At 34.5% G+C, this 12,980-nt stretch overlaps 1 protein-coding gene and 1 pseudogene across 1 annotated transcript; one reads left to right on the forward strand and one right to left on the reverse strand.

Moving 5' to 3' along the window:
* Window positions 1-3,037: 3,037 nt before the first annotated feature.
* LOC140874737 (uncharacterized) lies at window positions 3,038-6,316 on the forward strand (annotated as a pseudogene).
* A 680-nt stretch (window positions 6,317-6,996) lies between these two features.
* Window positions 6,997-10,953, reverse strand: LOC140878933 (protein MICRORCHIDIA 6-like). The gene is made up of 10 exons (XM_073282573.1): window positions 10,678-10,953; window positions 10,447-10,584; window positions 10,176-10,268; window positions 9,461-9,512; window positions 9,261-9,372; window positions 8,763-8,947; window positions 8,532-8,644; window positions 8,110-8,189; window positions 7,910-7,952; window positions 6,997-7,294 (listed from the first exon to the last, which is right to left on the reverse strand). The coding sequence occupies exons 1-10, from the start codon at window positions 10,807-10,809 to the stop codon at window positions 7,184-7,186; spliced, it is 1,059 nt and encodes a 352-aa protein (XP_073138674.1). The 5' UTR covers window positions 10,810-10,953; the 3' UTR covers window positions 6,997-7,183.
* Window positions 10,954-12,980: the final 2,027 nt, after the last annotated feature.

Here is a 12,980-nt window from a genome sequence, read left to right on the forward strand (position 1 = left end):
TCAAAAATAGAATAGTGTAGATCAAAATGTATTTTATAGATCAATAAAGTGTCGAGGAATGCAGATCAAAAAGTGTAGATAAAATAGAATGATAATCTATTCTGCTATTTCTTCCCTTTGCCTTTTCCTTTTGACGTAGAGTCCTTTTCCTCCTTTTTGGCATAACCAGCCTCAGATAGTAGGTCGAGAATGACTGTGAGTTGGGTACCAAAGTATCTTGTAGCTTTTGATGGTTCGTCTCAGATTGAGCTTGTATGCTATCAAGTCTACGAAGTATGTCACAATACTCCTTCGTTGTTTGTTGTGTAGTCTCACCGTAGAATCTGAAATGTCACTGACCATCTTTAGCATGCTTGCTTTGAAGTCTTTCAATTCTGTAGAGGTGTGAAGTGTTTCTGTCTGTAATTCAGAAACCAAATTGAATAGTTGAGTAAGAGTTTCAGATAAAAAATGAGTAGTCTGATCATCTTTTTGTTGAAGAGAAGAATGAGTAGCATCTTCAGAGACAACAGTGTCACAAATCTGACGTGGAGGAGTGCAATAGTAGTCTCTGAGTCAAAGTCTTCCAAAATTTTAGATGAGGCAACTTGATCTGAGATAGATATCTCAGAGATATTCGCAGATGGAAGTAGTAACTTCATGTCGAACACCATGGGAACAGGTCGGAACAGAGTATAAATCGGATGAGCTCTTGTTCCTTTGAATATAGAAGCAAGGTCCAGTACTCTATTATCGTTCAAAATTGATCTCAACAATTTTACAGATCGAAGCATGAAGTTGTTCTGCAGACGGAACAAATGGAATAATTGTTGTGCTTGGATCAAAGTTGATTTCCTCATAATATGATACCATCATTTGTTCTGGAGATTCTGTAAGATGATCTTCAAATTGAGTAGAAGATTTGTTCAATTGTGAGTGATCCATCACTTGATCTGTAGAAGACTTATCAAACTGTGGCTCAACCAGTAGTTCCTGAATTAAGAAGTTTTCCTCCAAAGGTTCTTCAATCATAGAGTCAGGCTTTTGAGTTTCCTTTGGTGGAGAAGATGATTGAGCAGTTGATTTCGGAGGTGAGTCAAGATCATCACGAATACTAAGATCAAAATCAGCAGTGTCCGATATGAATTCGGATGAGTTAGTTTGTGATGTTTTGACTGATGAAGCCTCAGCTGGGAAATCTTGTCTCATCATCTGAGCTTTAAAAGTCATTAAAAGAGCATCATTCTCTAGTTGACTTATCGCAGCAGTTTGATCAAAGACATCCAAACTTGTTGGATTGAATTTCAATCGCTTCAATCTGATATACGTTCGGAGAAGACTTTCCTTCAATCTGAGTTCAATGAAGTCTCTTCTTGTCAGAGCTAAGGCAACATCTTGAGTTCAGCCCACTCAAAAATCCTATCTTCAAGAGTAGCAATGCTTGATAACTTGGTCATTGTTTTGATGCTGGAGAAGTGGCTTTTGGTCCGGTAGAATACCAATATGTCAAAAATCTTCATTTTTTTTTCTGCACTTCTGGTGATGTTATATGCAACCTGATCAATAATCTTTTGTGCATTGGAAGTAGAAGATGAATCTGATTTATCACTGGTCTCTTTAAAGAATCCTGACTGAAGAGTAGTGATATTCATCTGGGTAACCGAAGGAATAATGTCTTCAACTCTTGATAGAGGTATAGCCAGAATAGGAGCCGGTTGAAGAGCAGCTGGAACTCTGGGAGGTGGTCTAATTGACCTCTTCTTCCTTTGTGGTTGAATGGCAGTGATAATGTTAGCCAGAGTTTTTCGATCTGAATCGGACTCTTCTTCAGAAGTTGAAACTTTAAGCTTTCTTTTGACCGACTTTTTCTTGGGATCAGAAGGCTTTTCGGCTAGGGTAGGCTTCTTTGAGGGTGTGGGTTTTCCATGTTTGGGATTGGGATTTTGGATTGTGAGAGGCTGTTGATCTGATTCAATGGTAAGATCTTGAATCTCATCTTCATCAATAGAACCATGTTTGAAGACAACCAGCTGCTTGGCTTTGTACTTTTCAATCGATCTCTCATTCAGTGTTTTGTGAATATGTAGATTGGAAGAGGGACCCAAATGAACATGTAGGTTATTCAAAATTTCACCTATTTGAATGGCGAAACCTTGGGATTGAACTGTGGGGGCAGTGATCATATTTGAAAGCACATTGAATAACACAGCAGACCAATTAACTTGAATTCCAGAAGAGATTGCAGCCATCATTTCAAATTTTTCAGAAGTAATTGCACCAAAAGAACCTGCTTTTGCCAGAAGAAATTTGGCTACGATGTCGTGAAGCATTCTGAACTCCATCTTGAGTTGCTTCTTCTTGCAAGGAATCTTGACTGGTTTGTCTGTCAAGGAGTACATTAACTTCATCTGAGATCGTTGATCAACAGTAATATCAGAGAAATCAATCATCCCCTGTCTTGGCAGATCAAAAGATGAAGCGAACAGATCAATAGTGATCCTGACAAACTCTCCACCCAGACAAGTAGAGATAACTCCATCTTCAATTTTAGCAGTCTGAAAGAATTTGGGAATTGCTTGCTTGTAGATAACTTTTCTGCCTTCCAGAAATTTGCGGAGGCCCAAAGATTCAATGGTGCGAAACATTTCCACCATTCCTTGATCAAGAAGATCGTAGATAGTATGGAAATCAATAAGCAGAACATTTTGGGTAATTGGAGACATGGTTCCTGTAATGAAAATTTCAAGGGCACGAGTAAAATTGTTCGAAGGAAAAGGTTAGGGGTTCAGTGAGAAGAAAAATGGAATTCAGATAATGATAGATAATTACGCCCAAAAGAATATCTAAAACGTCATTTTTTAATATTTAAATTTAAATAAGAATTTCATTTTTTTAAAATAAAATAAAATTTGGAAGTTAAAATTGGAGTTGGGCTGAAATTTTGTTGCACATACAGAGCCCAATAACTTAAGTAGACTTTCCCTCCTCTTTCCCGCCACCTTTACATCAGCTTCTATTTTTGCAATTCACACCCTTCCTTCCTTTGTCTGATAAAATTATGAATTCGAAAGAAATAATGGTGGCTTCCGCAGCCACGGTATTTGCTGCGGCGGCGTCCGCCTTTGCCGTCGCCGTCTACTTCAATTCCAGGACCTCCAAGGACCACAGCTCGGAGAACGGCGACAGCAAGAGGAAATCTTCGCCTCAGAGCCCATTTGATCCCGCGAAACGAAAAGGGTATGCTATTGGTCCGTAATCACGTCCTATATTACTATTATTTGTTGGTGGTAAGTTAAATACAGGAAAGGAGGGAATTTTTTGGTCGAGATTTAATCAAAGTACGAGCTGTGAAACACAAGGTGCAAATATGTGTGGACAATGTTTTTTTTTCTTGCTATAATCTATTTAGCCCTTCATTTTGGTAGGTATTTGTCATAACGGAAAAATGAAGGATATTGGGGGAATTTTTAGCTGGCAGATGAACGTTGTCCATCTGCCCAAATCAACGGCCATTGATCTGCAGATCAAATCATGGTCGTTGATCTGCCCTTGGGATAGCAATTCCAAGGGCAGCATAGAACTTCCCAAAAATCGGATCTTGTTTTTAATTTAATAGATAGACCTTTGAACAAAAAGCCTATATTGTCTCTTATTTAAAATATTAAAGAGGATAGAGCGTGTTTTTTTTCTTTTCTTTTCTTCTTTCTCTGATTGATCCGGTCTGGCCGATCTGGTCTGGTACAACTTCGATCTGGTCTGGTCCTACTTTGATCTGGCCTCGTCCAATGATCTGGTTGTGTTCGTAGTTGATCTGATTGATATGGAATTGATCTGATCTTGACCAAGTATGTTCAATTTTGGCTGATTTTGAAGAAATTATGACTGTAGATTGAACTGGACTGCCTTGTCGACTGATTTCGACTGATTATGTTGATTTTGACTGATTTTGAAAAAATCTCAAATGGTGTCAACCGTTTTTCAGCTGAGAGGTCCAAGGATCCAAATAGACAGGTCTATCTTGTTTATATTTTCTTTTAGATTAACTTTTGATTTTATCAGATTCTTTTTTTTTTTTTAACCCGCTTTTGGTTTACTTTTCCGCTGTACTACAGGTTGGTGCTTGCTTGGTGAGTGAAAAGGGAATAATTCTTGGTAAGATTTCTTAGGGGAATGAAATTGTTTTGCAAGCACAACATCATGTTAAGATTACTGTGGATCCAACATCTTATTTGAGCAAATCCTGTAGTCAGTAAAAAGAAAAATATCTCAGCTTATCTTGATTGTTGGTTGAGTGTAGGCATTGGTTATAATGGATTCCCTCGTGGTTGTTCAGACGAAAAGCTTAAGGTTGGTAGTTTTCTTTATCTTTATATATCCAATTTATATGCTTGTTTGTGCCTATCTTACTTTTTCCCTGTTCTAATAGAAATCCAAGAATGGGGATCCCCTCGAAACAAAGTATCCGTAAGTACCACATTACAACATTCAAAAAATCAGCTTATTGCCTCAAATAATGTTTGGGAGTGTTTTTCTCTGAACTCTTGATGTTGTTTTCTTCCTCTGTCATTTCCTCAGTTAAACCCAAAGTTTCAATTGATCGTTGTTTGTGGCCTCGTGCAGTTATGTATGTCATGCTGAAGTCAATGCTATTCTAAATACAAATCATGCATCTGCTGAAGGGCAAGTTAGTTCTAATCTTATCTTACTTTCGCCAGCATTAATTTCTTTCTTTGACATTTCTGACAATATTTTATGTCATTTACCACTACAGAGGCTTTATGTCACGATGTTTCCTTGCAACGAGTGTGCAAAGATAATTATTCAGGTGAGCACTACTACGTCTTTGGAGTTTGTAAGCACAAGCCCAATGTTCTATTAAATGATTTTTGGGTTCTTGCATCTTTATGATCCACTTTCTCATGTTTATGTCTCACATTAGCTCCACGAGTGATTGTCATTTTGTGCTTAATATTGAGAGGGTTTTTACCCAATTGAACCTTTTTTTAAGCTGAGCTCTATAAATTCAAGTGTTCGTCGTTTACCAAAAGTTATAGTTTATGGTATTGTTGCTCCTTGCGGGGGGTTGCAATTATTGCACCCACCACTCTCTTATTGTGTTTTTGTCCCGATGATAATGCACTCGTGACAATTGATCCTATAAGATGGGTGATCTTAGTTGTGGTGATCTGCAGATCAATTAGCAAACATAACTTTATTTTTGGATGTGTTTTCCCAAACTAAAATATTTTGTTATCCACTGCTATTGTCAGTCATGAAAACAATTCTTATGAAACCCATGTATCAAGGTGTACTTTTGCATAGAGCTTAAAACGGGTGCATCATATTTGAAAGATGTTGAAAGTTAGTACTCGCCATTGTAGTTATCAGCAATTTCTTTCAGATTGTTATTTTTTCCCTCCAGTTTCCACTGCTTTGATTATATCTTTTCCAAGCACCTTTGCTTGATGGTTTTGGTAATGGATAGTTTTGTATTCAGTCAGGTGTTTCAGAAGTTATCTACTATGTGGAGAAGAGACTGGATAATCCAGACGTTGCCTATGTTGCATCTCACAAGCTTCTATCTATGGCTGGTGTAAAAGTAAGCCAACTAGTTTAGTTTTCCGCTATCATCTTGATCTTGATCCCCCTTCCCCCATTGAAATTTTTAATACTTCATATTGCATAGCAATATGTCAGGCTACAACACTAGAAAGCACATTCTACTGGCAGCAATGATAAATGATTTTATTCAAATCACTGTTTCTTGATCGGTTAGGTAAGGCGGCACCAGCCTCAGATGGATCAGCTCTTGATCAATTTCAAGGATTTGTAAGAGAGTACAGACCACTGATCTATTATGTTTGATGCATAGTAAGTATGCTTCGAGTAAGGAATCGCCATGCCCCTTTTTCCTCCTCGTATTTGTGAAATGAATTAAGGACTTCAAATGAAAGTATTGGAGTGAGGAATGAATTGTTCATATAACATTTTGAACAGAAAGGGCTTGGAAATTGAAAGACTTGTTTTTTTGGCTTGAAAGCTGGAATGGATATGTTGAAAAGCTTGTAACATTTGGACGAATTCGTTCGTGTGGTATGTGCGCGTTTGAAGATTATTTGATTCAATTAATCTTCCTTGCATGATGCTGTATATTTTTTTAGATACAATAGTGGCCAGCATATTGAAGAATGCCTCGACTTCTACTTCTACTTCATGGTTTGTATCACCTTAAAGAATGTGGAACGCTTCTATTCTATAGATTTTATCCGCTTTTGACAGGATAATTTATTTTATTTTTTTTGTTATTGTTTTTTTCTTCATTGAATGTATGTCTGCGTTTTTAATTTTATGCGTCTAGTCTTGAAAATATTCACTTGTTTTAAGAGTTTTGAATTTTGAATAATTATCTTATCACGATAATTTTTATTTTCAAAATAATGATTTTTTTAACTACATATTGATAAAGAAAAAACTAAATTTATAGATATAAATAAAGATGAAATTGCAAGATTTAAAAAGAAGATTATTTTATGAAAATAAAAGAACAATTATCAGCTAAAAGTCAATTTAAAAGTAGATATTTATAGATATATATTGATTAAATTAATTTCTCAACAGATCTCACAAATATAATTAAATATTTATTTTTAGGTAAGAACAGTTTGAATTTCCCCGACAATAATGTAGTTTTCGATTCTTCATTATTTACATGGAATTAGTATTCATCAGACGTGCAAAAAATATCAAATTCTACAGAATTTTTATAACACTAGCTAATGTTGTATTTGTTTTCAGGGCATCAACCAAAAGTTTTATTCTCAGATTTAAATCGGAATTCATAAATCACAAGTTATAAGAAACTTAAAAGAACGTATACACACACTTCATCTGACCTACCAAGATGTTAGGAAACTTGAGTTTTGAAGAATGTTTTTATGGACTTCGTTTTGAACCAAGAATTATGTTTCACAATGCACGTGGTTTGGGGTCATGATATTTTCTTCGCAAAACCAGAAAGGGAATTTTTTTTTGATGAAATACTCAGAAACCAGTGACAAGAAAACAAATAACTTTTATGCATATTTTGAAAATTGCAGCACTAAATGACCAAGAAATGATGAAAACAAAATTAGAAGTTAATACAGACGGGGAGATTGGAAGAAAAAAAATTGGAAAGAAAACATTTCTGAAAAAATAGGCTGGCCTATGTTAGACGATTATTTTCCCTTTTAACCCTCTCCAAAAATTTAGATTCAAGCAGCAACCGGCCATACTCCCTTTTTGCTTCCTGTATCTCTGCCCTAAGACGTGTTACCTGCATTCACACGCACAAAAAATTTTGATTTTCACCTGATCAAAGAAGACACAATAAGAATAATTAGAAAAAGAAAAGGACCAAAGACCTTTTAGAAGTTAACAGCCAAGCAAACGACCCTTATCATTTTGCTCAATCATTTCAGTCTCATTAGGGGCAGGCTTTTTGAATGTTGGACTCTACAATCCAAATTGGATCGCTATTTTCATATACCGTCGTGTAAATTGTGTGAATTTGGAGTTTACGCCCCATATTACTGCGTTACTTGAACCTAAATATACTGATGCTGTTTTTAACTTAATTACACACACACACACTATCGTAGAAGCATAGCCAAAGCAACTGTGACATTTTTCACTAAAAAACACCCCATCCCACATGCTCATGTGAGTCTCCGTGTGCATACACATTAATTTCTTGATTCTCATTTCTCACAAACTTACCTTCTTCATAACTAATTCCCCATAAATTATTTCAGAAATGGATGTGTAATTGGGATTCCACAAAATTAAATACAGAGCTCAAGTGAAGTTGAACACGCACCCAATCCCCACAAAAAAAGAGGCAATGAAGGTTAAAGGCTTAAGGCAATTGGCACTCGGTGATTTGGCATACCTTGATATTGAGTTCTTCCTCAGACTTCTCATATTCTTCACATCTGTTATTTTAAAAAAAAGGCAAGAGTAAGGACTAAGAGTGTAAATCATAGGTCCCAGTAGATTTTGGTTGGCTTCACTTTGCCACTTGGTGTTAAGCTTAGCTAGGTAAAATTCCTAGGTATTTCATTAAAGCAATCAAACAACATTTATACTTACTGTGCAAGGCGCTTTTGATTTTCTTGAATTATGTTGACAGCCTCCTGGGGTTCCAAAATGTTTGTAGGAGCAACAGAATGCTACAAAAGGAGGTAAAAGTTGGCCAGATATTTCCTCATAAAAAATATGAAGAGCGACAGATGAATAATGTAAAACAGGTCAACATAATCGAAGCTTTCACTAAATTTGGTATTTTTATGTGAACTTCCAAATATAACCCTCACATAACGCCTTTTTGCTATCTAATTCCCAACAAATTAATCCGAGTTCCCACTTACCTCCTTTCCACAACTCCAATATTTTCTCCCTCAACTGTTCTATTAAATTTTAATTGTTAAATTAATACGTGTTCAAATAATTTCTTTGATCCAGATTTTTCTATGATGGCCATAGATGACTAAAAGCATTCAACATGCGCATACCTGTACACGTTGACCATGCACAACAGAAGCTGTCCTGGGCCCTTTCACAGCCATCTTTTTTTCCCTTTCAGATTCAATCGCGCGATCATCCCCTTTCCTTTTCAGAACCACTCCTGTGCAATCAAAATGCAAGACATCTTCAAGTTAGGCACAAGCATGACCATCTTCAGAGTTTTTTTCCCTCTACCTTCAAGATTGAGCATCACCATATATTGAGTTCTAAAACCTTACCATGATTTGGTGCCATGTGATTCAAAGAGGTATTTACTTCATGTCCAGCAGCTACAAAGGAATCTTTACCCGACAAAATAGGTTGATACATGCCACGATCTTGTGTCGAATCAGAAGAGAACTGTGCAATTGCTGGACGGGGTTGTTTCTTAGCTTGGTAACCAATATATCCACAATGATAATCCCTGTCAAACTTCAAGAATGTTCATAAGCCCAAATGAATCTCATCTTTCTCCCACAGCCATAAGCAACATTAACGACCAAATCTTGAATTCTTCAAGATGCGATACAACCACTGTAAATGACAACATATAGTATAAATAACAGAGACAAACAGGAGAACATTTTCTTTTTTCTTAAAGAATCACATTATTTGTGAAAAAGTAGCAGATGTACATATACTTCTCAACTCATTTTGTTCCAAGTGCTGAAGATAAGTTAAAAGCCAATACTATCTAATAAAACAACTCCACCAGTTTTCTAAAGCCAATCACTTACCAATATTCCTGAGTCATTTCTTTCAAGCGAGTTTCAAGCTTTTGGAAAATTGGAGTTCTCTCAAATTCTTGTTTATTGTGAGTCGGCTCGATGAAATTCGCTTCCAAAACACCTGCCACACCCTATAGCAAGTCAGGTGACAGAAACCTGGCACAATAAGATCAAATATGGCAAGAAGCAACAGGATACAAAACACTTACCCACAACACCTCTGCCTCTGCTGCAGGCATAGCTTACAACATGCCAAAATGGCTGCAAAAGCAAAGAATATGAGATGCATGTGTAAGATGCATGCATTAATAAACACCTAAGAGAATTCTTTGCATGTGTCTGGTTGATTTTTCTAGCTACATAAATCTTTTTCATCTTTTGTGTGTTTGAGGGTGAGATTTAAGATGGAGGCATACAAAAATAAATAAGATAAGATAATTGCCATCATAATTCATATTTTCATATTTATATAATTGCTATATGGTTTTTGTCCACAAGGTGAGAGTACATTCTCAATCAAACAGAATTGGACAAAAGAAGATTTCTCAAGTCATTCAAAAGGCAGAATCAACATCTTCGAAAGATATTAACAAAAGCTTCAACACATATACATAACGTCAAGCATATAAGCTCGCATGCGTTCATTTCATCAGAAAGCATCATCCCTGGAATTTGACGTTGCTCTGATTTCACTGTGGCCTACTTATTGGATGTTAAGATGACTAATGTGCAGAATTATAATCGCAAAATTAGTGAGCCAAGTAAATGTGTGTTACATGACAAAATATTGACCGATCAATCATTCTCTAGTTCAAAAAATTACAGTTTATTTTCCAAAAAGGTTCTTTTCACAAGACATACCAGGAGTATTCTCTGATGTATTATACAACTGGCAAAGAACAAAATTAGCTGAAATATATTTACCAATATCAATCTATTCTTATGGTAAACATTGAAGCCATGGATATTCACATTCGGAGCTTCCTTCAGAAACCCAACTGTCGTAACAACCTGGCCCTGCATTCATAAACAAAGAATTGTTGTCTCATCAAGTTTAACAATATCAAAGTCCAAAACAAAACCAGAAAGGTTGTGCCCAATTGTTTCAATGAACTGCCTTTAATGTATAAGGGCATTGACATAGATATGATGATTTTCTCCCCCTAATAATGAGTACAATGAAAGTTTTCCCAACCTCGACATTGTGTGGCTTATACAATATGAACTCGGGAAATTTGAGATCATTCGCAATGCTGTGATAAATAACAACTCTTCGGCGCAATAATATGAAGAAGTTCTGTGGAATTCTCAAGTATAAGATTGATAAAAATGCCTGCAGGGGTGAGAAAACAAAGGCATTTAATAGGTTAAGCCATGTTATCGAGACGTTACAAAGAGTAAAATATTTCACAACACCCAAACATACCCGGAGTGAACAGCGAAGACGATTAGCCAGATGTTGTTCACTTAATGTCATCCGACGATGCATTTTTGTGTTGGTTTCCTTCGCAGATATCCAAATGTCCTTGACAGCATTGAACACGGTAAAGATCAACATTAAACTTACAAAATATGACCATTCCTGGAGAGGGAACAAAAAACCCCCAATTGATTAGAGCACAAGATATGATTATAATCGATTTCAGAGTAAACATGAACCTCTGGATCAGACTCAAAATCGAGCTCGATTTTTCCTTGATCATCATGCCATAGATTGTAGATTATTATCCTGGTCCCATGAAGACCAACATCATCACACTGTTCAACAGAGAAAAAATGGAAGATACCGAACCATGGTTATAAATAATATCACTTTTTATATATATATATATACAATTTTGCTATCCTCCCACTCACCGTGTCTACCTAATGTGTCCACCATGAGGTGGCACTCAACTATTGTATGCGATGAATTGTGCGTCTAATAGTTGAGTGACACCTCATGGTGGGCACATTAGGTGGGCATGGTGGGTAGGCAGGATAGCAAAACTCTATATATATATATATATATATATATATATATATATATATACTAGGATAGTGTACGTGCGCTGCACGTGGATGACTAATGGTTGAAAACATGATCACGAAATTTAGATATTGTTTAAATCCATTTAATAATACTATTTTTAGGAGTATTTATCAATCTAAAGAGCAAATAACATTAGATAAAAAAAAACGTTGTGCATTACAATAAATCATATATATTCACATATCCAAATAAGACACTTTTCAATACGTGTTTTTGTGTAATATTGATGTAAGGACAACTCTTCTCAAGTAAAAAAAAAATACTGCATTCGTCCTAATTATATAGACCTATTTTTTCACACGGATTAAGAAAAAAATATTGAAAAACAAATTCTGTACAAACTTTCCATTCTATCCCTATTTAATGTATTCAAAAAATAATTGTACAATTTTCAAGATACAATTAATAAATGTATATTAGTCAAAGAGTGTAATAAATATTATTATACATTTGAGACAAAAAAAAAACGTGACCTACATAATTTGGACATATAGAGTATTTACACATTATACTTAAAATTACATGATTATCCCAACACTTTATTTGGAAAAAAAAAATTTCAAAAATGCATTAGGGATAATCATGTAATTGTAAGTGTAATGTGTAAACGTGTAACTCTCCATGAACATGTAGTATTATCATAAAAATAATGTACGACCGATTGTATGGCACTTACCAATAGCTATAGCCGGTGGTGACGGTGCAATTCAAATCTTTTAAACTGCACAACAACTCAAGCTCTATGCCTCGAAAAATTTTATTAATTAAAAAAATGATCGTATTAATGTTAAATAGAAACCCTAAAATTGTTATTAAATTCAATATCACTCATGTTTGTGCGAAATTTTCAATCATTTAAAACCTTTTTCTATTTTTTTAGAGTTACATAATATAAATAGTTAATTTTATGTTACAATGATTTTTTTGTAAATTAATATTGATGAAAATTAATTTCATGGGAAATAAAATTTCTCATGATATATATGATCAATTAAATAAATATGTGTAATAAAAACACTATTTTAAAACAAAAAATATAATATGTGTTTTAAGAAAAAAAAAAATCAAACGTCATATGTAAAAAAAATTTCCTATAATTAATATTATATTATATATATCTACATTAAATTCAAAAGTATAAAGTAATTTATATCATTTAAAACTTCTCATTAATTTATTTTTCTATGAATAAAACTGAAAATAAATCAAACTAATAAAATTATATTGCAAATAAATGTTAGAAAAATTTACAAAAGCACACTTAAAATACACATGCTCTCAATACTCAGTTTCATTGGAAATACACACTAAAAAAATGACATATATTGACATATTTTAAAGGGCACTTATGGATTTTTTTAAGTATTTTTATTTTTTTTAATCTCTTTATTCTACTTGTGGCTATTAGGCAAAAATTATATGTAAAGGTTGAAAAACAAAAAAATCTAGAAGCCAAACATAAAAATGTAGACGTTTTATATCATTGATATCGAAGTAAAAAATCAAACACAAGAAAATGAATGACAAATTTATTTATATTTAGGAAAAATGAGAAGGAAACAAAAAAATACATTAATTTCACAAAAAATGGATAGTCGGTCATAATAATTAACACACATTACCGAAATAATTAAATGCAAACACATGCTTCGAATGCATCAATCAGTTAATCCTTTCATTATACATCAAATAATAAA

Source organism: Henckelia pumila, chromosome 1, assembly GCF_033568475.1.
Source record: "Henckelia pumila isolate YLH828 chromosome 1, ASM3356847v2, whole genome shotgun sequence".
In the NCBI taxonomy this organism is placed as follows: Eukaryota; Viridiplantae; Streptophyta; class Magnoliopsida; order Lamiales; family Gesneriaceae; genus Henckelia; species Henckelia pumila.

What these genes read in the sequence shown, in the direction of transcription:
- LOC140878933 (XM_073282573.1), bottom strand. Translation starts at nt 10,809, where the DNA reads ATGTTGATCTTTACCGTGTTCAATGCTGTCAAGGACATTTGGATATCT. An exon ending in ATAAGCCACACAATGTCGAG is followed by an intron (nt 10,269 to 10,446) that starts GTTGGGAAAACT and finishes TTATGAATGCAG; the next exon opens with GGCCAGGTTGTTACGACAGT. An exon ending in TCACATGGCACCAAATCATG is followed by an intron (nt 8,645 to 8,762) that starts GTAAGGTTTTAG and finishes TTGATTGCACAG; the next exon opens with GAGTGGTTCTGAAAAGGAAA.